At 35.1% G+C, this 22851-nt stretch overlaps 3 protein-coding genes across 5 annotated transcripts; 1 reads left to right on the forward strand and 2 right to left on the reverse strand.

Annotated features, from left to right (window-relative positions):
- Positions 1-429: 429 nt before the first annotated feature.
- Positions 430-1465, reverse strand: LOC149392714 (uncharacterized). Its single transcript, XM_089617617.1, has one exon. It carries the CDS (start codon positions 1350-1352, stop codon positions 816-818), a length of 537 nt encoding a protein of 178 aa, XP_089473743.1. The 5' UTR covers positions 1353-1465; the 3' UTR covers positions 430-815.
- Positions 1466-11962: 10497 nt separating this feature from the next.
- LOC149392715 (COBRA-like protein 7) lies at positions 11963-15889 on the forward strand. The gene is made up of 3 exons (XM_089617551.1): positions 11963-12618; positions 13184-14157; positions 15132-15889. Exons 1-3 carry the CDS (start codon positions 12057-12059, stop codon positions 15585-15587), a joined length of 1992 nt encoding a protein of 663 aa, XP_089473677.1. The 5' UTR covers positions 11963-12056; the 3' UTR covers positions 15588-15889.
- A 435-nt stretch (positions 15890-16324) lies between these two features.
- On the reverse strand, positions 16325-21216 carry LOC149392716 (two-component response regulator ARR2-like). Of its 3 annotated transcripts, none has more exons than XM_089617554.1 (7): positions 20857-21216; positions 20530-20707; positions 20175-20327; positions 18663-19037; positions 18154-18230; positions 17132-18067; positions 16325-16953 (listed from the first exon to the last, which is right to left on the reverse strand). In XM_089617554.1, the coding sequence occupies exons 2-7, from the start codon at positions 20672-20674 to the stop codon at positions 16882-16884; spliced, it is 1758 nt and encodes a 585-aa protein (XP_089473680.1). In that variant the 5' UTR covers positions 20675-20707; positions 20857-21216; the 3' UTR covers positions 16325-16881. The 3 variants fall into 3 exon arrangements, with proteins under 3 accessions (XP_089473680.1, XP_089473678.1, XP_089473679.1); XM_089617552.1 differs by having other exon boundaries at positions 20530-20715; XM_089617553.1 differs by having other exon boundaries at positions 20530-20715; positions 20853-21216.
- Between the last annotated feature and the right edge of the window lie 1635 nt (positions 21217-22851).

Here is a 22851-nt window from a genome sequence, read left to right on the forward strand (position 1 = left end):
TTAAGGAGAAAGAGACCCATCAATAATAGAGCCCACTAAAGCCTTGCTGACTCATTCTCTGCCTATATATATGCGCTCCAATATTTATTGTCGTTTTGATGCCTAACAATAAATCAATCACAATCAACAACAACAAAAAAAGGAAAAAAACAAACAACGAAGGATCATTATGAAATATGAATATGATCATTATCTAACTAACAATCCCTTGAAAGAAAAAAAAGGTAACAATCGGAGATTTTCGCTTAAACAAATTGCATTTTGATTTTTCAAACTATTATTGATAAGAATCACGAAAAAGAAGAAACAATTCCATATCATCCTATTATATTAAATATTGAAAAGTTGAAACAAGAAGCCAAGCAAATAAGACTAAATTCTATCTTTTTTTTTTTTTTTGTTTATCCTTAATAATAATAATAATTCATATGCAAAAAAAAAAAAAAAAACTAGATACAAATCGTCAAAAAATTACAATTACAGATCATTAGATTAAGATCAAACTACAACGTTGAACGTAAATAAGGAAATATACGAAGATAGATAAAGAACCGAAACGGAGAAAAAGAGACAGGAAAAAAAAAAGTACACTTGCATTGCATTTGCACAGCACCACCGAATCATTTCCCCAAAATGCCCCTGAATATTCCCGGCGACAAAGGGCATTCTCGTAATAGCCACAAGCTCTCGCTTCGTTCTTGATAATTGCACTCTTTTCTTTCTCATCCCTCCTCCGATTTCGCTTCTAGATCTGCCAATCTGCCACCTTTATTTATTCTACTAATTTTTTTTAATATAAAATTATTTTAACTTTTTCAGTAAAACAAACAGAAATTCACAAACGCAATGAAACCAGCGATCAAAAGAGGAGTCGACACGTGTCCGACGGAGGTGCCGTTATCCGACGGCGGAGGAGGGCTATAATAGTAAAATGGAAAGTAAGGAACGATGGGATTCGGCGGCGGCGGAGTCGGATAGCTTTTGTCGTTCGGCGGCGGGTTGTAGTACACTCCTCCTCCTCCTCCTCCTCCGCCGCCGGAATTTCCGCCGGATTTTGGAGGCGGCGGAGAGGGGTATATGTAGGTTCCCGGATTTTCCGGCGGAGGAGGGCAGATTCCGGTGGCCGGAGGAGGAGAAGGCGGCGGCGGAGGAGGAGGATAGGGAGTTGGGTCGGGTTGGCATGGGTTTTCGCAAGATGTGCACATTGTGCAATCGACATGGTATTTTGATGTCGTTTTGGCGGTTGTTGATGTCGTTTTTGTTTCTGATGAGAGTGCCACGGTGGCGGTGGCGGTGGCGGCGATGAGGAGGAGGGATAAGAGCCATGGATTGATTTTCTGAGATCTTTCCATTTTTTTAGTGAGAGAGAGAGAGAGCGTGAGAGAGTATGTGTGTTGAATATGTGAAATTTATGTTTGAAGAGAGATATATAGTATGGTTTTGTATTTTGTATTTTTTTGATAATTTAATACAAAGAGTAAAGTTTTGATCTTTATTCTTGTAGGTTAAATCTAAATATGTGTGTGAGAGAGAGAGAGAGAGAGAGAGAGAGAGAGAGAGAGATGAGAGTGGCACTAAAAATGATAGATCTTTTCAACACCGACACGTTTTTTTACACACACTCACTCAGCTATGTACTTAAACTTTAACAATGGAATTGGATCACTAAATACTAAGTAGTCAAGTGGTGATCGAGGGTATTTTTGGAATTTCGGAAAGTTTGTCTATGCGAAACAAGCTATGGAATGAGAGTTAAGTAAGTATTGCGTGAAGTGATATTAATTATTTTTTTTATGTACAGTCGTCGGAGTTTGACCGGTTGACTAATTGAGCCAACATTCACACGTGGCATAAGAACGTTGGTAGATAGGAGTGGTGACGTGGCATGAGAAGAAGAAGAAGAAGCAAGCACTAGACGTAATGAAGACGTAAGTTTCCAAAAAAAAAAAAAAAAAAAAAAGAGGTCGTAAGTTTCTATGTGGGTGTAATGTGTGTTGTTTGGCTTGGCTGCTTCTGTTTTGATTTGCATAATGTGAAAGTGTATATATAGCCTGGCTTTACTTTATAATATGGTTGTACTGAATATCAACAATAGTAATAATAAGAGATAATAATTATAAGTGTTCAAAGTGGCACATTTATATGCCCTTTCTTTTCGCCAACTTTACACTTAATTTTTTTTTGTTACAACTTTCCCATGTGAGAATCTTGCTTTAGTGAAAAAGAAATGGCTAGTGAATATCCTTGATGATTATGTGTGAATGCATGTAAAATTGATCATTAATTCTTTTTTAGTTAATGAATTTCAATAACATATCATAATTCTGATATTTAATTAAAAATAAGCTGGCATTCAAAGCACTTACAATTTTCTTGCTAATGCAAGAAATATATATATATATATATATATATATATATATATATATATATATAATGCTTTGGTCCATTACAAACCAACATTAGTTATTTCCATTTCTAGTATATACTTTGAGATGTGTCACCGAATGTTGGCCTCAATGAACATATATATAAACATTTCACCCTGTAAATTTTATTGCATTATTTTTAATTTGCCAAAAGTCCAATTTGGTTGTCTACCAAAAAACCCTAACTGCTTTAAGTTAATTTGCCAAAAGTCCAATTTGGTTGTCTACCAAAAAACCCTAACTGCTTTAAGTTTGGGTTTTTAATTTTCAGTATCGTCTCCTCATCTGAGATAGAAAAACTCTGATGATCTCGACCATTAAAAGATTTTCAACTTAGGAGAAAGTAATTTTTTTTTTATTATTTGATAATAACAAATTACTTACATAAATTGGTAACTCACATGTTATTTTATTGCATTTATAATTGTTTGTGGTCCATTTTCATTTTTTTTCATTGTAAAAATTTGTTAATTTTCTTTGCGCTAATTTTGTAATTTAAGTCTTTACCTTTTATCAACATATATCTTTGATGAACTCTTTATAAAAATAAAAGTAAAAAGTCCAATTTGGTTTCAAAGAGAATGGCTCGCTTTTGACTTGAAAGTTGAAATACGTGTCTTTATTGTTTAATGAAAAAAAAAAAAATTTGTTTTAAGGGAATCACCGTCCGACAGAGCACATTCCAGGCTGTTCAGTGATGAAATTAGTAAAAGAAATGTGGACCTATTAAATGTGAGGTTTTTGTGCTGCTGATTTATTCTAATTATTAATCACAATAATGCACTTCTTAATGAATTCCTTTATTTTTCCTTCCCTTTATTCCTAACAAGGAATTTATGATCATGTACACAATTGATTCAATACTCTTGGTGTGAGACACAAATTATCCTTTATATTTATGAACATTGGTTTGTATAAACTTTCAAAACTTGTACGTGTGCTCTTTTTGCTGATGAACTTTTATAGAGATTCACCACTATATTGTACGTAATTACATGCATGAGTTATTTTTAAGGCATTTGATTTGATTGTTGAATGAGGTACCGACTTTTGTTCGGAATCTTTGTAAGGCTGAAATCAATTCTGTTTTGTTAATAAGAAATCATTTTAAAATATATATATTTTTTAAGTGTAAGACATATGTTCCATGCACTATTTTATGTAAAGACATTCATCTCGTTAAAAAAACCAAATTTGAAAAACATTTCACGTCGTTTATCTTTCAATGACAAGAAAATCGATGCAACCGTGTTCAATAACATTAAACAAAGTCATTTTCATATAATGCGAAGCATTGTGATTGGGCTTATATTCAATAAAAAAAAAATTGAATCGACGTATAAAGTATGTTCTACCAGCGTAAAATAAAACGAGTTTATCACGTTTTTTTTTATGTATTATTGATACCTTACACGTTACTCAAAAACTAAATGATTAAATAAGCATAAAATATGTGAATATAAAAGATAATATAGAGATCCCATCAAAATCAACAAGAGTTTTTGTTGCCTAGTTGATCAGCCGGGAATTTCATGCATATGCTTTCATTTTCATGCTGAAACTTTTTAATTCTTTCATTAAAGCAGAGACATCAAATCACGTATAAATAAAAACACTTGCATGTGACTTTACTTTTCAGTAATTGAAATCATCACCATTAAAATAATTTCATTTGTCTAATCATACTCCGAAAACTTAAAATGGTTTCATGTTACTAATGGTTAATTTGGATCTCATTTATGTAAACATGACATTTGATGGTGATTCCACATGAATAAAGACTAAACCACCGAACAGTTAATGCCAATAAAACCAGACACCAACTTGAACTTGGAAGTCTAATAAGAATAAAAAAAAATAGAGAGACAAAAATGAAAAAAAAAAATCGATTTGAAATATCACCAATGATAAAAATGATAAAGAGAAAATTATCACAAAATTTATTTTCGACAACGTTGTGAAATTATTAAAAAATATTTAAAGATATTGTCATAAAAATATTCAAACTTATGACAATATGATCATAAAACAATTGATAAAAATGTCTAAAAACTAACGTCGTGATATTTTGTCTATTTATTATACTTTATTGATGATATTTTTGTCCATCTCTTCTTTATTGTCACCGTAGAAAAAGGCTTGAAAGTTGAAATACACAATACATTATTCTCTTTATACATATTCATTCCACATGGCCTTTAAAGCGACGTTTACTTCCACTAATCTTCTGGTTTTAAATATTTTGTGGTATTTTATAAAGTATAGATGAATATTTTTAGTTCAGATATGGTTCACGGGTCAACTTACATGACCGTTATATACACATACATATTCGTTAAAATTAAATGGATTAAGATTAAGACGTACAGTCTTTATCATGTATACATGTCTTATTCTAAGTGCCGTTAAACGTATGAAGATCATATATAATCATTGTTAAGCCACGTTCTTATTCACGTATATGTTGCTTATTTTATATATTAACTAGCATTATTTTATGTCTCCTTTCTATATCTACAACTTCCAAATGTGAAAGTAGCTTAGACTAAAGGATGCAATATAAAAAAAAAAAAACACCACAATTTATTTATTTTAAAATGACACCATAATTGATAAGCAAATCACAATTTTAAAATAAAATAAAAATCATACCCCAAAACAAATAAAATGGATTTTGAATAACTTCACATTTTTTAATGAAGCAAAATACTTTTATAAATAAAATAATAATACTAAATAAAACATTGATATTCAAAGAGGAAGAAGAAGAGGGCTTTGGAAAGTGAGTTATTGGCAAAATAGGCCTACCAACAATCTTTCTAGTGGGCCTTAGTGGGCTTACATAATACTCTTCTTCATAAGAAGGCATTGCCTTAAAAGGGCTACACAATATGCTCTTGAAGTTGAACATTACTATATTGTATATTCTGTTTTTCAGCTTACGTGAATTTTTAGCGGGCTATATTTTAGTTCAACGGTTCTACTATACACCAAATTATTAGGGAAATTTGCGTCAATATCACAAATTCGTCGGGTTTTTGCATTTGTGTTACAAAGTTGTCAAAATTGCATCTGTGTCACGTATTTACATTTGTGTCACATGTGCAAATTTCAAATTACTCTCTCTCATCATTTAATCTTTTTATTAGTTATTTCATGTCTTCTGAATTTTTACAATACTTCATTAAAAATCACTTTATCTTCCTCTAAACTTTCTAAAATTTTTGGGTGTGACTTATTTGCAATTGGATTGCCAATTTGTGACATAAGATTCAAATACCACAAATTTTTATGAATAGGGAAACTATTGTTTTGTGGAAATTGGGCATGCATGTTATTATCTTGAATGATTTAAAAAAAGATGTTTTCAAACACATTTATTATTATATATTGTGGTAATTTCTTATAGCAGGCTTAAAATTGTTCTTACGAAAATAATTTTTATAAGTTATAAATAGTCAATTTTCTTGATTTGTTTAGTATTTAGAGTTCTATTTTATTTATTTTAAAATTTATTTTATAAGGAAAATAATTGGTTTTGGTTTGAAAAAAAAAATTAATTTTTGAAAGGATTTAAAATAGCTGTTATTTTGAAAATGTTACACCTATATAAAAATGTTATTTTTGTAATTTCTTCTATTATTGATCTTGTTATAAAATACTCGATGTTGTGACAAGTTTGTCATAAACGAGATTTTATGACTAATTTACGAGATTTTGTGATGATTTTGATAATAGAAGTGAAAAGGAACAATTTTATTTATTTATTCTAGTATTAAAAAAATCAAAGATATGAAATAAGAAAAATGATCGTGATTAGAAAGTTTTAAGTTAGCACGTAATGTGTTAAACTTGCAAATAGATACTTCTTCCAATAAGGATTGTAGATTTTTTTTCAAAACTGTGTTTCGGTAAGTCAATAACCTCATTTGACATACCATAACATACCAGCTATGCTTTGATTTTATTTGTTTAATTATGTGTTTTCACTAATTGACTAATTCATGCATGCCTTTTGACTGAAAAAAAACCCGAAATAGCAAAATCACATGATCAAGAGTTGTATACATATACCTTTATACTAAAATAGAAGGGGGAGAAATCAAAAATAAAATATAAGATGGGCCAAAATTCAAACCTTAAAAATTATTATACAAAATTATAATTTTTTTCATATATAGCTTGGAATTATTTTCAATTTCTAATTTTTTGTAACATATTAAAAAATTAATTTCTTAATATTAAAATTCAAAGTGGGTCAATTGGTGATATTATCAACTACATATAATGAAATAAAAATACAAATACAATACAAATTGAGAGAGAGAGTCGACCTTGGCCCCATATAATGCAAGATGAGAAGACTATATTTTGAAATATTTGGGCGGACATCGATTTAAATACTACCGTTGGCAACATTAGAATACATTTTTTGCCACAAAGCAAATAAAAGCGAACACCATGACGATCTTTCCATAAAGTTAAACTTCTTTATTCTTCTTCATTATTTTAGGTTAATAATAAAAACAAATGAGAAATTTCATTATCTAAACCTATTACTGTATCAGAGTTGAAAAATAAATTTAGTAGTGTTCTAATTACAAGAATAGGGTTATCTTTGCAATTGACCAAAGTTTGAATTGTTCACGGTTACATGTGAGTAAAACTTTTTACATGTGACCAAGTAAGCAATATTCATACTCTTATTATTTTAGTTAACCGGTGGTGGCATAGCTATTAATTTTTATTTTTCTCATGGTGTCTACATTCAACATTACAAACTCTAAATAGAACAATACAACATGGAACGAAATGTTTGTATCACCGTACCACTCAAGTTTCTATAAAACTATTAGTGAATATTGACATTGTTATTATTTGTTATTTTTCAAAATATGATAAATTGAGCGCTATTAATCATACACCAATTTTCTTGCCTCAACAGAACTCCATTGTTGAAAGGAAGCACCGACATTCGCTGAGTGTGGCTCGTGCTCTTTTCTTCCAGTCCAAGTTACCTATTCATTTTCGATCAGATTGTATTCTCACCGCTTTTTTCTCGATCAATCGTACTCCATCTCCTCTTTTTATCTAATCTAACAGCATATGAATTATGATATAAAATTCATGTTGATTATACCAACAAATTCAATTCTGACAGTTCTTTATCACAACACAAAGTACGGCTTGTTGCCAAAGAGTATAACAAAAAAGAAGGTGTCAATTTTTTATTGACACTTTTTCTCATGTGGCTAAGTTAGTTGTTGTCGAACTCTTACTTGCTATTGCGGCATCGCAGCGTTGGCATCTGGCATAACTCGATATATATAAATAATGTTTTTCTTAAAGGAGACTTATTCGAGGAAGTGTATATGGATCTCCCTAGAAATATACTACCCAAGGGGAGTTTAAGCAAGCTAATACCAGGATTGTTTGCAAGTTACATAAATCTATATATGGCTTAAAGCAAGCCTCGAGACAATGGAAATTTACAGAATCCATTATTTCTGCGGGTTTCTTGCAATCTAAGTCAGACTATTCTTTTTCTTTATGTACAAGGGGTCATGGTGACACCTTTGTTGCTATTCTGTTGTATGTGGATGACATTATCATTGCAGGTCTATCAATCACACCCATTCATGATGTGAAACTCTTCATGCAGAACTTCAAGTTGAAAGATCTCGTTCGACTCAAGTATTTCCTAGGACTTGAGATCACGAAGTCCTCTGCAGGGATTGTAGTCAATCATCATCAGTATGCTCTACAACTCCAAGAGGAGTATGATTTCTTGGAGTCTAAGCCTGTTTATATTTCAATGAATCCACAACATGCCTTGTTCAGCATGGAAGGAGATTTATTGCCTGATGCCACGCATTACAGAAGTCTTATTGGAAGGCTCTTGTACTTGACTATTTCAAGGCCATACATCACTTATGTGGTGCATAATTTGAGTAAATTCGCGAGTCAGCTTAGAGCTCCACATCTGCAAGCCGCGCATCATCTTCTCAGATATATTAAATCTTTACCTGGACTCGGCTTATGTTATTGTTCTACTTCTTCATTGCAGACGTGGAATCACGGATGTCCGAATGGACAACTTGATTTGCATTTCGTTCTGCAACATTTGAAGCTGGGAAATGTTAAGCTTTCGCCCATCAGAACTCATCATCAGTTGGCGGATGTGTTTACAAAGCCTTTACCAGCTCCAGTTTAAGATCGATTTTAGCCAAGCTTCCACTCAAGAATTTGTACGTCAAGGCTTGAGGGGGAGTATTAAGTTGATATTGGCTATAATGGCCTTTTAGTTTGGATACTTAGGTGGTTTGTTTGTTTGTTTTTTGTTTTTTTTTTTGTCTTAGCGTGTATTAGCCTTGTTGGCTTTCTTTAATACACATGTTAAGTTTTTATTTTCCCTTTGTATTGCTTAGTTGGACGAATCAATTTTGGTTTGTTCATACTATATAAAACTGATTTCTTCAGCTAAGTTTTGTAAGATTTTTCATTCTCGATACAGTTTTGTTTCAAATTTTTCTTTTTCTCTTCTTCTTCACTCTATCTCTGTGGCTTGGATGTAATAAATAATATTAGTGTAGTCTGTAGACAGGCACGAAGCCACATTGTGCTCAGCCCCCCCTTAAAAAAAAATTGCACTTTTTTAACAGTTTTTAATTTTTTTTTAAATTTACCCCAAATATTTATAAATTAATCATCTCTCAACTTTTTTTTGCATATTAGCCCCCACTAACTTGAATTTTTAGCTTCGTCCTTGGGTGTAGACGAATGATTTGATGTCGAGGTTTGGTCGCCAAAAGTTATACCATGATATAGTGTTTGATATTGAACGAGAAAGAAGACGATAAAAAAGAGAATACAAATATATTCTTATGAACGAGATCAATTCTTCATTGACGAAACAATGTTAACAGAATCGTATATAATAGATATCTCAACTAACTAATACATTAATCAATTAATATTTTATCAAAGATTTTCCTTTTTGTAATTTAAGTATGTTTCCGTTAAAGAATCATTTTAATTATAAATAAAAGAAAACATCGTGTATGATATTCAAAGTACGTGAATATTTCGTCTGTTAATTTAATTTAATCAGATATAATAATCATATATAAGCCCTTTTAGCACCATTATTGCAACCATGCGCTATGCCACTATGGTTCCCCCAAATACATCCTTCTCAGTCGTTTCTCGAAAAAGAGAAGAAAAGAAAAAGAAAAAAAAAAGATAAAAAGAATGTGCTTTGTAATACTTGTTCAAATTAAAGAAGAGGACGAGTTCCACTTATAATAAATTAATAATTACAATAATAATAATATAATAGTATTAGAGAGATCGAGAGTTCGAGACGAAACTTCTCATTTGAAGCAATTTAAAATATTATTTTATTTCCCATTCACAATCTTTCATTTTCTCTGTAGTCTTCCGTTCCTTTGATTCCGGTAATAAAAAATTAAAAAGAAAAAAAGATTAACAAGAAAGTCTTTTTAAAACTCAATTCTAGATACCTAAGTGGCATTCTCAATGGATGAATTGTCAATCAGCAAATGATCTAAGATTACAGAAATAATACGTAGATGAGAATATCTAGGTAAAAAATGGGCGAGGAGAAGATTGTTTTTAGACTTAATTATATAAAATAATTATAATAAAAAACATGTATGCACACAGGGGAGGCAAACCTTCAAATTAAGTAGGTAAATATGAAATAAAGACTTCAGAAATGGCATATTGTAAAAAAGTCTTCCAAGTTTGGGTTAAAATGAAAAAAAAAACATATTACAAAATTTCATAAAAAAAATCTTAGGGGGGCATTTGCGATAAATAAATTTAATTACACATCAAGACAAATTTGTTTGACATAGTTTTGACTTTTGAGTGAGATTTGCTCCTCGAAGGGTATAAGTACCGTATAACTACTCGCATGATGTATAAAATCGGCTATTAATTTATCGTATGTGAACTACAATTTATAAGAAATCAGTGATCAAATATTACTTCATGAACCTTGACATAATGCAAGAGTATAATTTTTTGTGGTTTAATTATAAACCAAGTGTTTGCTAAAATGTAATTGACAAATATTATATGGTTTAGTTAATTATATTTTATACTTTTTAAGCACCTTTTAGACAAAATAAAATAAAAAAGTAGTTAAACTTGGCTAACCATGTTTAATTCCATCACAAATTCTACATTTTTTAATCACAAAATTTTCATAAAAAAAGTAGCATAAAAATGCTAGACATTCAAACGTCTGGACCGTCAAAAGACTAACACAAAACTCGAACAAAACCTCCTAAAAATGATAAAATCATCTTCGAGACCTTCGCAAGGGACTCATTTACGGACTATGGAGAACAACATTGAAGATGAATTGTTGAACAAAACGCCAAAGATTTTGCAAATCCAGCGGAGAGGAACTTGAAGTCAAAAGTTGTCGGGACTCACCAAATCACCACAGACTCCTCAGGAGAGGGTAAGTCTTGCTGCCAGTGCGAGTGCCACACCGACCTAAAATGAAACCCACATATGAGAAATGACGATCTCGGGTCCGAGCACGAGAAATTTTGTTGGAAAAACATGGTGATGGTGGGCAAAAAAGAAAAATAGAGGTCATAAGAGGGGGAAAATGTAGCTAGAAAAAAAGGGAAAGGATGTCCAAACAGTTAAATTATAATTTTTTTTTTTTTAAATTTCAATTATTCATTAATTTGTAATCAAATCGAAAATTAAATTAACTGAAAGATAGTGTTTAAATATTAAAATAAAGTATTATACATTTTAGGGTATTGTTGTTTCATAGGTTTTTTTTTTAAACATTAAAATTGTATATTAACCAACGTTGATTAATAATTGAAAATTATCCACTCATATTATTAACCAAATTTCCACTTCATCAAATCGATTGATTTATGTTCCTATTATCACTTGCTACGTCATCAAATTAGTTATTTTCTATTTTTTTTAATGTAACTATCGATCAAAATTACATGATGTATTAGCAGTTTAAACGCATGTTATACTATTGACCAAAATTACATGATTTAATACAACTATATTAAGCTGAAAGAAGATAAATTCTCCTCTTATAAGAAGGTATGTATTAAGTAAATATCGATTAACAAGTTTCATGTGATTTAGTAACAAATTAGTCGCTAACATACTTATAAACTCAATCGAAAATTTGAGGTCAAAATCAACCCAAATAAACATCTTCCCACTATGTCTATCTTTATTACAAATCATAATTAAAAACCACATAAGCGATTATCAACAACATATTACATACGATATCATATCTAAAATACAAATAAATAAATAAACAAAACACAAAGAAAGCGTCTATTACCTCTTTCTTACAGCTTCTCGTAAGCTGTCTTTCTTGCAATAGTATTAAAAATGACACATTAAAAAAAAAAAAAAGACAATAGTAGCACCAATACACGACTTCAAAGTTCAAACGCGTTTCTCTCGCTCTAAAAAAAATTTAAACAACATAAAAAAATTGTAACATAGTCACATTACAAGCACAACTCTCTCTCTCTCTCTCTCTCTACAAAATTCAAAACTCAAAACTTTCTTCATTCGTTCCCACAAACAAACACAATAACAATGAAGAGCTTCCATTTATCTCTCTATTTCTTTCTCTTTCTCTCTCTCTCCTCATCCCAACCCACGCCGCCATCTCCGCCGGCGGTGGAGGACCTAGCTCCGGCTCCGGCACCGTCGTCGGACCTCTGCAACGGAATATTCCTGGCGTACACGCACACCAAGACCACCCGAATTCCGCCGAACCTCCTGATCTCCGACCCGAAGGACCAACCGTACCGATTCGAGTCAACGCTGGAGATCCTCAACAACGGCTTGGACGAGCTCAAGCAATGGCGGGCCTTCGTGGGGTTCCAGCACCGAGCGAGGCTCAACTCCGCCTCCGACGCCGTGCTCTCCGACGGAGAGAGCTTTCCGGCCGAGGTCTGGAACGGGACGGTGCTCGCCGGCTTTCCGACCAGCGATCTGAAGACGGCGGTGCAGACCGCCGGGGATTTGGATCAGATGGGTTTGAGGATCGAGTTCGTCGGAGTTCAGTTCGGTGTTAAGCCTCCTGCGATTCCTATGCCCACCAATATCTCTTTGGTCAACGATGGCTTTCTTTGTCCCAAGCCCACTATGCAAGGTCAGTTCTCTCTTTTTTTTTCTTTTTTTTTTTTTTTTTTTTTGGTGATTATGCATCCGAAATTTCAGTAAACCTCAAAAAGCATGAGTTTGCACAATTTTGATTTTAATTTTTTTTTTGGGAGAAAGTTTTGATCTTTGATTAGGTTGAGTTTTAGTGAAAAAAAAAACAACTGGGTTGACTGACTGTGATAGAATTTGAAACGGCATTCCATTTTTTTTTTTTTTTTACACCAATCCGAATTATGTGCGCTATATATTCACATACATATCTGCGCGTTTGGAATTGGATTTGTGATTGAAAAAAGTTTGATGTTTTCAATAGTATTTGGGAAATGTATTTGATAAAGTTTTGATCTTTGATTGAAATTGAACCCACATTGATTTCGATTGAATCCAATCGGAATCAATCTTGTGTTCCATGTATGTACATATTGGATTCAGAACCCAAAAGATTCAATCTTTTTCACAATATTTGAAGACACATTCGAGAAAGCTTTGATCTTTGGTTAGTAATAATAATAATAATAATAATGAAATAAAAATGTGTTCTTTTTTTCTTTCAGGGAAGAGCAGAATGGAAGTGTGTTGCGTAGAGGACCCGAATTTCAAATCGAACGTGACGACGGACGAGGAGTTCTTGCCGAGGCGTACGGGCGATCTAACGATGATGTACGACGTGATCCGAACCTACGACTCGAGCTACTGGGCCCAAGTGACGATCGAGAACCACAGCCCGCTGGGTCGGCTCGACAACTGGCACCTCAGCTGGGACTGGATGGCCGGCGAGTTCATCAACAACATGATCGGCGCTTATCCCTCGATCGTCGACTCGTCCGACTGCATCTTCGGCGAGCAAGGCCAGCACTACACGAGCCTCGACTTCTCGACCGTCCTCAACTGCCTCCGAAGGCCCACGATCGAGGACCTCCCGTTGACCCGCTTCAACGACACCAAGCTCGGCCTGAAACCCTACTGCTGCCGAAACGGGACGATCTTGCCCCCGCAGATGGACTCGGGAAAAAGCTCGATCTCGGCGTTCCAGCTCGAGGTCTTCAAAATGCCGCCGGATCTGAACCGCTCCGTCCTCGTCCCGCCCCAGAACTGGCGGATCGTCGGGACGAAGCTCAACCCGGGTTATAAATGCGGGCCCCCCGTGAGGGTGGGCCCGAGCGAGAGCCCGCACTCGAGCGGGGTCGAGGTCAACTCCACCGCGGTCGCCAGCTGGCAAGTCGTGTGTAATGCGACGAGGTCGGCGGTGAAGAAGTGTTGTGTTTCGTTCTCGGCGTTCTACAACGACTCGGTGGTGCCGTGCGGGACGTGCGCGTGCGGGTGCGGGGGGGCGGAGGAGCGGAGCTGCAGCGCGTCGGCGGCGGCGGTGCTGCTGCCGGCGGAGGCGCTGCTGGTGCCGTTCGCGAACCGGACGGCGAAGACGCTGGCGTGGGCCGCCATCAAGAAGAGGGCCGTCCCGAACCCCATGCCGTGCGCCGACAACTGCGGGGTCACCCTCAACTGGCACCTCGTCTCCGACTACTCCAAGGTATTTTGGACCCCTTTCCGATATATATATACTCTTTTAAGTAAATAGTCACGAGATTTTATCAGCAAAGTCGGAAAGGTGTTATTAGTTGCAAATATTCGTTAATGGCTATAAATAATCATCTGACTACAATGGCATAAAGGAAATACTAAAAAGGATCCATCGAGTAAAAAGCCATATTTACAGTTTGACATTGCTATATAGCCAACGTTTCGTAAATCTTTAGGTAAATAGTCACTTCCATTTATTGGTATTATAACTTTTTTTGGACCTCTTTCAGATATGTATATATATAGTCATATGAAAACTCAAGTTCTGCAGACTTTTGATAAATTTTAAGTAAATAACCATATGATATTTTATCAACAAAGTCGGAAAGATATTAGTAGTTGTAAATATTAGTTAATAATTATAAATAATCATCAGACATCAAGGGTATAAAGGGAATACTAAAAATGTCCAAAACTATGGCACATCATTTTCTCCAATCTTTGATCAGTTTTATCAACATAGTCGGGAAGATATTAATAGTTGCAAATAATCATCGGACTACTACAAGGGCATAAAGGGAATGCCACGTCATTTTCTCCGAATTTTGATGGCTTAGTTACTCAATTATTTTTTTTTCCCCTCAAACAAATGAATAAAATCTGTGAAGCCGTGGCATTATCGGCACTGGGAAAATCTAATTGGGGACTGCAGGTGGGCATTTTAACCGTTTAATATTAACCGGTCGATTAATTTTTACATTTTAACCATTCGTTTTGGTAAAAAAAAGTTAATTTTAACCGATTATTTCATGGTTATATATATGTGATGCTAGAAAATCTCTAGTTTTTAAGGATCATTATGCTCCCAAAAAAAAAAAAAAAAAAAAAACGCTAGTTCATGGACCAAAGTTTCACTCCCACAAAACTTAGATGGATCATTTTCAATATCTCCAAACATAAATTTTTTTTTTCGGAAAATTTCAGGGATGGTCGGCGAGAGTGACACTGTTCAACTGGGACGACGAGAACTACGCGGACTGGTTTGCGGCGGCGGAGATGGGAAAAGCCGTTGCGGGGTTCGAGAAGATGTACTCTTTCAACGGCACGGCCATCGCGGCCGACGGGAAAGGAGGCAAAAACGACACGCTGTTCATGGAGGGTCTCCCGGGTCTCAACTACCTCGTGGCCGAGGCCGACGGAGCCAACCCTCTGCGGGACCCACGCGTCCCCGGAAAACAGCAGTCCGTCATCTCCTTCACCAAAAAACAGACTCCCGGGATCAACGTCGTCGACGGAGACGGGTTTCCGACCAAAGTCTACTTCAACGGCGAAGAGTGTGCGATTCCCTCCGTTTTGCCCACAAACCGAGCCGTTTCCGTGAGACCCGTTTCTTGGGGGTTACTCTTCCTCGTCCCTTTCTTATTCATGCTTTTGTTGTGATCCATGTTAATTGACTAATTTGGTCTTTTTTTTTTTTGTTAGTTCTCATTTTTTAATTCTTTTTTTTTAGAGAGGAGAAACACAAATGGTTGTGATTTTTCTGATTTTTTTTTTTTTTTTTTTTTTTTTTTTTTTTTTTTTTGGTGGTGTTTTTGATTTGTTACTAGTTTCTGTTTTGGAAACGGATTTGATTAATCAATATATAAATATGTATACTAGTGAATTAGTATATAATTTCATGCTGTCGTGTATAAACATTGTTCATTTTATATGCTAGTATATAATCCTTGCAATTTGATTGATGACTAGAATTTCAGACATGGGACCATGTCCTTTCTAAATGGTAGTTGGGATTATTTGGTTTCGTTAATTTATTTATATTTATGGACTTGTTCTTCTCTCTAAGTGTGGTCATTTTCCATTATGTGCTCACACAAATTCAAACACTTCGTAGTGCTCAAGACGTGGTCTTTTCACATGTCCGCGAGATTTGTCTTATGTTATTTTAATTCATATTTTTTTTTTTTGGTGGAGTTTTTTAGTAAATTATAATCCATTTCTTTGTGCATTCACTCATAAAAATGATATTTTGCGAATTTCTCCTTATAAACTAGATGACAAAATTTTGAAAGCTAACACGAAGACAAACATATTAGTACAAGAACGAAGCCAAAAAAAAAAAAAAAAAAAAAAAAAACCTGAATGAGAACGAATACTAAGTACATGACAACAAGACATGGTAAGAAAAGAATACTCTCAGACTTATGCCTCAGAGCAAATCCAATACCAAATATTTACATCAAAAGTCACTTCCAAAAACAAATTGGCAAGGAAAATAAAGACAAACTTTCATGTGTTATTAGAGTTAGAAAGCTCCTAAACAACTAGAAAGAGAATAAATATATAAGGTACCAAAAAAAATCTGCAAATGTATCATCAAACCCCCTAGTAAGTGTACGAACCAAAAAATAAAATAGTCACTAACAACCCAGATAAAATAGCTGCTTGGTTTTCAGTAATAAAATACCAGCAAAGCTGAGCCAAAAAGCCTTTGCATATCACCATGTATAATGAAACTTCAGCCTCGGCTTTCTTTCTTCGATGCCTCCAAATCGAAATCTGTGTATGCTCGCTCGGGGCAAAGAGCACAATCAAGAATTTCATTTTTTTTTTCTTCCTGTTGTCTGTCTTCTTAGTCTGAAGAATCAAGTTCTTATCAAATCTGTTACAACAAACTATATATACACCCGAAAGCCGAAAAATCGCTTTTTTTAATCTTCTTTTTTTCTGTTTACTACACGGGAATGTTGTCCATGGAATACCCGTCGAAATCAAACTGATTTTCGGTCGGTGCAATGCCTTCTTGCTGAAGAAAAAACAAATACATGAACAAGTTAAAAAAAATGAACTTGATAACTAATCCACACCCAAAACACTGAATAGATTTTTTCGGTCTATGATAAAAGCCGGACCTGTCTGAGGGACTAAAAATCAACTAATAAAAGATTAGAATGGGACTTAATATTCTTTTAAAAAAAGCGGACCTGTTTGAGAAGCGCGCTCATGAGATCTTCCTGGCCGTACTGATCGGAATAGAAGCTTCCGGTCTCGTTGGCCAAATCGGGGGCTCTCTCGGTCTTGACTCTCACCGAACCGTGGTCGATGACGGAGCTCAGGCTCTGCGGGCCCCCCAACAACAACGGGTTGTTGTGGTACATCGCAGCCTTGGCCGGTTGACCGTTCCTCGGAACGTTCCGTTGACCGGAAGAGAAGCCCTGGTGGACCAAGTCCAACGTTCCACCGCCGTTTGACTGTTGCTGCGAGGAGTCAAAGGGAAGCCCGATATCCCAATCGCCGCCGGGCTTGCCTTGTTGTTGCTGGTGCTGACTCAGCTCGTTGAAAATGTCGTAGCTCGGAACGAAACCCGGCGACGGTCCTCCTTTGGACACCACGCTCGGAGCGCTCGCCAGAGGAAACCCGTTCCCGGTCAACTCCTGGTTGACCCCCGGGAAAGTCAACACCCCGCCGCCGACGCCCGGGTTGCTGTACCCATTTCCCCTCTGGTTGACTCTCGGCTGTTGACCGTGGTGGCCCACGCCGATGCTGGTCGGGATCCCGTGGAGCAAGTTGACCACGGGCTTTGACCCGTTGTTGTTCTGTGGCTGTTGTTGGATTTGGATTTGGATTTGGGGTTCTCCGCCGCCGAACCTGAGCTTCGGGTTCTCGAAGCTGAAGAGGTTTCTCTGGTCGAGCTTGATGGCCGGGGACTGGACCGATGACGAGGACGATGACCTGGCGAGCCCGGCGGCTTGGAGCGTGGCGAGGCTCTGGGCCGGGAGTTGGGCCAGGGTTTGGAGGTCGAGCCCGTTCAGGGACGACATTGGGCCCATAAAGCCCGAGTCTTGTGGGCCCATGAAAGACCCGCCGCCGAGGCCCGTCTGGTGTTGCCCGCTCAGACGACGCAGGTACAGCCGGTATTTCTGTCGAGACCCGAGTTTTTTTTTTTTAAATTATTCTTGTTTTTGGTACTAGAAAGAGTTGAAATCGTTTGATGATATATTAGTACCTGAAGATGGCTAGCGACGTTTTCTCTGGTGAGTCCCGGGACGTTCATCAGCTCCAGGATCTTCTTCGGAACCGCTTCTGCACCAAAAAACCAGGATTTTCGCTCATAATTCTATATTCAGTAAATTCGAAGAATAAAAAAGTATCCGAAATTGAAATCAAACAAGGGGAAAAAAAAAGGGACGTAAATGCAAGATAGGAAAATTGAAATATTTAGTACATGTTAATTCTCTCTTCTATATTTTTTTTTTTTTTATATTTCGACACTAACTGTGGGAAAAATAAAATAAAAGTCGAGTTTCAAAGTTATGCAATTATCTCTACGACTTTCCTTTCACCATATATTCCCAAATTCAAGCTACATAGTAATTTTCCTTGATGCAAAACTAGACGAAGGAAACCATATTGTAGTAGGTCAAACAGAGAGATCATACTTGGACAAAAATGGGTAAACAAATTATTGTTATAACAAATTAAAAAAAAAAGAGAAGGAGAGAAAAGAGAACGTACTGTCGATGCCGAGCTGGTTGACGGCTGCGACGAATTGCTGGTGGAGCTCGACGGACCAGACGACGCGTGGCTTTTTGAGGGCAGAGCTGTCGTCGGCTTCTTCTTCGTCGTCCTTCCTCTTCTTGGAGGACGACGTCTTCCACTCGTTAGCCGAGGAAGAGTAGTCGTCGTTTCCGTTGGCGTTTCCGTCGGAGGGTTTTCCCTCGTCGACGCTCCCGGACTGCTCTGTGTCCCGATACTCCTTCTTCTTCTTCCTCACGACGTGCTGCCAAATGTTCTTCAGAGCCTCGATCCTCACCGGCTTTATCAGATAGTCGCACGCCCCGTGGGTCACCCCTTTCATCACCACGTTCTTCCCATCGTCCGCCGACATCACTGCATCGTCATCGTCATCATGCTTCCGTTTTTTTTTTTTTTTTTTTTTATATATATTTTAGTTAGGGAAATGAAATCCCGGTTTGGGTTTTGATTGATTAGGGTTGTGAACATAATGATTTTTCGGAGCCCTGATTTTACGATGGATGAATCGAAATTCTATGTTGTGTTTGGAATCTGCTTGGATTTATTTCGTTTTTCACATTGTTTTTTTTTTTTCGAGAAAAATGATATTCCGTCACTTTTATTTACATTTTGTTTTTTTAATCTTGAATTTACGATGGAAAATGAAAATTTCCGTTTAGGGTTTGGAAGTCGAGAAAATTTCGAGGGAAAGAGAATGTGAATGCTTTTAAATCGAAAAACTACGTTAATTTTCCATGCATTTTATTTTTTTGTGAGGAAAATTTCAAGGTAACGAGAATGGGAGTCCTTTGATTTAAAATGGGTCCTTTTTTTTATTATTTTGAAAATTCACTTGGATTTTCTACTTTCAAACAAACCCTTAATGATCGAGTGCTAATTTGTAAACAAAATCTAGTACTCACTCGGGAAAATTGCATGGGAAAATCAAAATTCTCCGAAGAGATTCGCACGTGTGAAATCCCCACACGTGCGAATCGGCGCGAATTTTCTTTCCCCATTCACTTTTGATGTTTTGATTGGTAATTCCTTAGTAAGTTAAGGAAAACAAAATACCCCCCAAAACGCGCGAATCTGCTAGGATTATCATTTATAACGGATTATAGCCGTTATAAATTTTCCCTCGAATTTTCCTTAATCCGAAAACTGATCCGAGTAAAAATACAACGAATTCTATTTCATTTCCCCTGATTGTTCATTAGTTAATAACTTAATACTAGTACTCACTTATAACACCAATTCCTTGGTAGTATTAAAAAAATCCCTCAAATACCCGGATTTTTATTTCCAGGTTCCGTACATACCCAAATAATTTTATGATCGGATTGCGTTAACTTTGTTAAAGATTACACGGAGGTCAGGTAAAAATAAAATCAATTCCTTGGTATAAAAAAAAATTCCTCGAGTACCTCAATTTTATTTCCAGGTTCCGAATATACCCAAATAATTTATGATCGGATTGTGTTAAGTTGGCGAAAGAATTCCGGTACTCACTGATTACAGGTAGGTCCATTTCGAGGCCAATGTGCTCGAGAAGCCTGAATCCATCCATGTCAGGCATGTGAACATCGCTAATCACGATGTCGAAACCGCTCTTCTTCTCTCTCAGCAAACTCAGTGCGTGCTCTGCTCTGTTACTCTTCGTCACTGCAAAAAAAACAACAACACCAGATTTGGGGGTTTTTGAATCTGCTATGCAAATCATATGGTTATAAACACAGCTTTTCAATCTTCTGGCTCTCAGTCGTTTCAATTTCAAAACCTAGTGAGAATTTTCTCTACTGATTTGACAAAATCCCCAAATTTCTCGATAAGGAACGAGAAGAGGAATAAAATTCGGAGGATTTACCGTCGTAAAGGCAAGTTCGAAGCATCTTTTCCAGGATCATGAGACACGTCGGATCGTCGTCGACGACGAGGACTCTCAGTCCCACCGGAAACTGATCCGGAACGACGTCGTTTGAATTCGGTCTCCATGAACTCGAAGTCGTCATCGATCTTCTCTCTCTCTCTCTCTTGCTCAGATTCTTATCTCCTTGAAAGAAAAAAAAAATGAAAACAAAATAAAAGAGAGACTTTTTTTTTTATAAGACTATTGTGGTGGATTTGGAAAGAAGTAGTAGATACAGTGAATTGAAATTTTATGAAAAATAACAAATGAAAGGGAATTACATACATGCTCTTCTTTCTTCTTGTTCTTCTGATTGATTGATTTTGAGATGATTATGATGATGATATTTTGAGGGCTTATTATAAAATTCAACGAACACAGCTCAGGTTTCGCCAGACTAGAATATGAAGGAAGATTTTTTTTTTTTTGAGATTGTGTTTTGTAATCAAAATCAGAAACCCCTCTTTTTATATATAACCCAAAAAAATAAAAATAAAAAAGATAAAATATGGGCTTCTTATCTTTGTTTTTTTTTTTGGGGGAGAGTTTTGGAGTTGAAGAAAACCAAACTGTGGCTTCTTTGTACTTTGTTTCCTCTCTCTCTCTCTGCTTCTTCAAGTTCAAGCTCAATTACTCTGCTTTTGTTTTTATTTATTACTGTAATAAAAAAAATAGTTTATTTATTTTTCGTGTCACACTATTAAATTCATTTAAAAATTCAGAAATGAAATTTAGAGTGGGACAGTGGGCTGAAAGAGTGGATCCAGCTCACATAACTAACCCCCGGGAAGCATCTCTTTCTCTCTCTACCTTTTTTTTTTTTACTCCAATTTTGTGTGTCCGAATTCACTGTTTTACTTTTACCTTTACTTTTACCATATCTCTTGCAATATCCTATTTATAATCTATTTAAACTGTACGGAAACGCGCAATTCTGAGATAGATATTCAATAAATCATATAATTTTTGTTTTTTTGTGTGTCTGTCTGTGTGTGTATGTGTGTTTGAGAGAGAGAGAGCACAAAAAATATTAAAATTTGACAATTTGCTGTGCTATTTATTTTTTTCTTTTTCGTCAGTCCATTTATTGGATGGTCCTATGGATTTATTTTATCTCTGGCTTTTCAGTTACCTAAATTCTTCCTAGTTAGTTATAGACCGTAATAATTTGAGTGTTAAAAAGGAGTAAAAGTGCTAAAACTATATGTAAAGTGGGAAAATTTACCTATTTGGTACTTGAACGATAAACAAAATAATAATATATAAATTTGGTTTTGCTTTATTTGATTATGGAATGTACTAAAAATGTTTTGTTGCAAAGTATAATCTTGTAAGCCTTAACATTTTCCCGGTGGAATTGGTAACAATCAGCATCACTTAACTGAATTTATATATTAATCTTGTTATATTCTTATCAAAACTGCATATAAGTGTAAGATTCTATATTAAAACTTCATTTTTTTTAAATCTATTAAAACTTGATTAATGAGATTTATTCAGGTTAAAATTAACTGATTAATTAGTTTTAAAGAAAACACTTGGTTATAAATAAACTGAGATTAAATTTAAATAACCAATTAAATGATGCTCAAAAATAAAATTTAACCACTTCAATAACTATAATTATATTATACTCCTAAGGTTTTGACAATTTTAAATCGTCTATGTTTAAGTCATTAATGTCATCAATTACAATCAAACTCAAATATACCAAATTTTACAAAAATTATTTAACAGTCGGCATATATATATATTATATATATCATGGACCATATTTCGATATTTGGTCATTTTCCACTTTATCCATATTGACTAATTATGCATGTATTATTTATAGCCAGCTAAATAATAGCCCAGATTAATTGGATTCCACACCTTTGGCCGTGGCACTTTTAAATATTATGAAATAGGTTTATTATTGCATTATATCAACATCTATCGGTCAAACTAGCTATCCCTTGATTATAACTTAATGTTAAAATTGATACTAACGAAAAAACTTGGAAAAAAAAAAGTATTTTGCTAAGATTTCATTTGGTTGGTTGGATTAATTATTATTTATATATTCAAGATATAAATTATTAGTTTAAATCTAAGTTATGGTATATACAATTGTTTTCTTATACGGTTTTTTTTTCTTATTGTTTTAGTCATATATCAAAATCTTAGGCTGAAGTTTTTTGTCAATATTCCATGAAACTCTGTGTTCAAACTTATAACAAAGTCAATAACAAAAAAAAAATATTGGAAATTTATACTTATTGTGGATTCTTAAATTTA

The sequence above is a fragment of the Urtica dioica genome, chromosome 6, assembly GCF_054948205.1.
Source record: "Urtica dioica subsp. dioica isolate 48M chromosome 6, U.dioica_male_clone48M_v1_H2, whole genome shotgun sequence".
Taxonomy (NCBI): Eukaryota; Viridiplantae; Streptophyta; class Magnoliopsida; order Rosales; family Urticaceae; genus Urtica; species Urtica dioica.

What these genes read in the sequence shown, in the direction of transcription:
- LOC149392714 (XM_089617617.1), bottom strand. Translation starts at nt 1,352, where the DNA reads ATGGAAAGATCTCAGAAAATCAATCCATGGCTCTTATCCCTCCTCCTC.
- LOC149392715 (XM_089617551.1), top strand. Translation starts at nt 12,057, where the DNA reads ATGAAGAGCTTCCATTTATCTCTCTATTTCTTTCTCTTTCTCTCTCTC. An exon ending in TCCCAAGCCCACTATGCAAG is followed by an intron (nt 12,619 to 13,183) that starts GTCAGTTCTCTC and finishes TTTTTCTTTCAG; the next exon opens with GGAAGAGCAGAATGGAAGTG. An exon ending in TCGTCTCCGACTACTCCAAG is followed by an intron (nt 14,158 to 15,131) that starts GTATTTTGGACC and finishes GGAAAATTTCAG; the next exon opens with GGATGGTCGGCGAGAGTGAC.
- LOC149392716 (XM_089617554.1), bottom strand. Translation starts at nt 20,674, where the DNA reads ATGACGACTTCGAGTTCATGGAGACCGAATTCAAACGACGTCGTTCCG. An exon ending in CAACCAGCTCGGCATCGACA is followed by an intron (nt 18,231 to 18,662) that starts GTACGTTCTCTT and finishes TTTTTGGTGCAG; the next exon opens with AAGCGGTTCCGAAGAAGATC. An exon ending in TGAGCGCGCTTCTCAAACAG is followed by an intron (nt 16,954 to 17,131) that starts GTCCGCTTTTTT and finishes TTTTTTCTTCAG; the next exon opens with CAAGAAGGCATTGCACCGAC.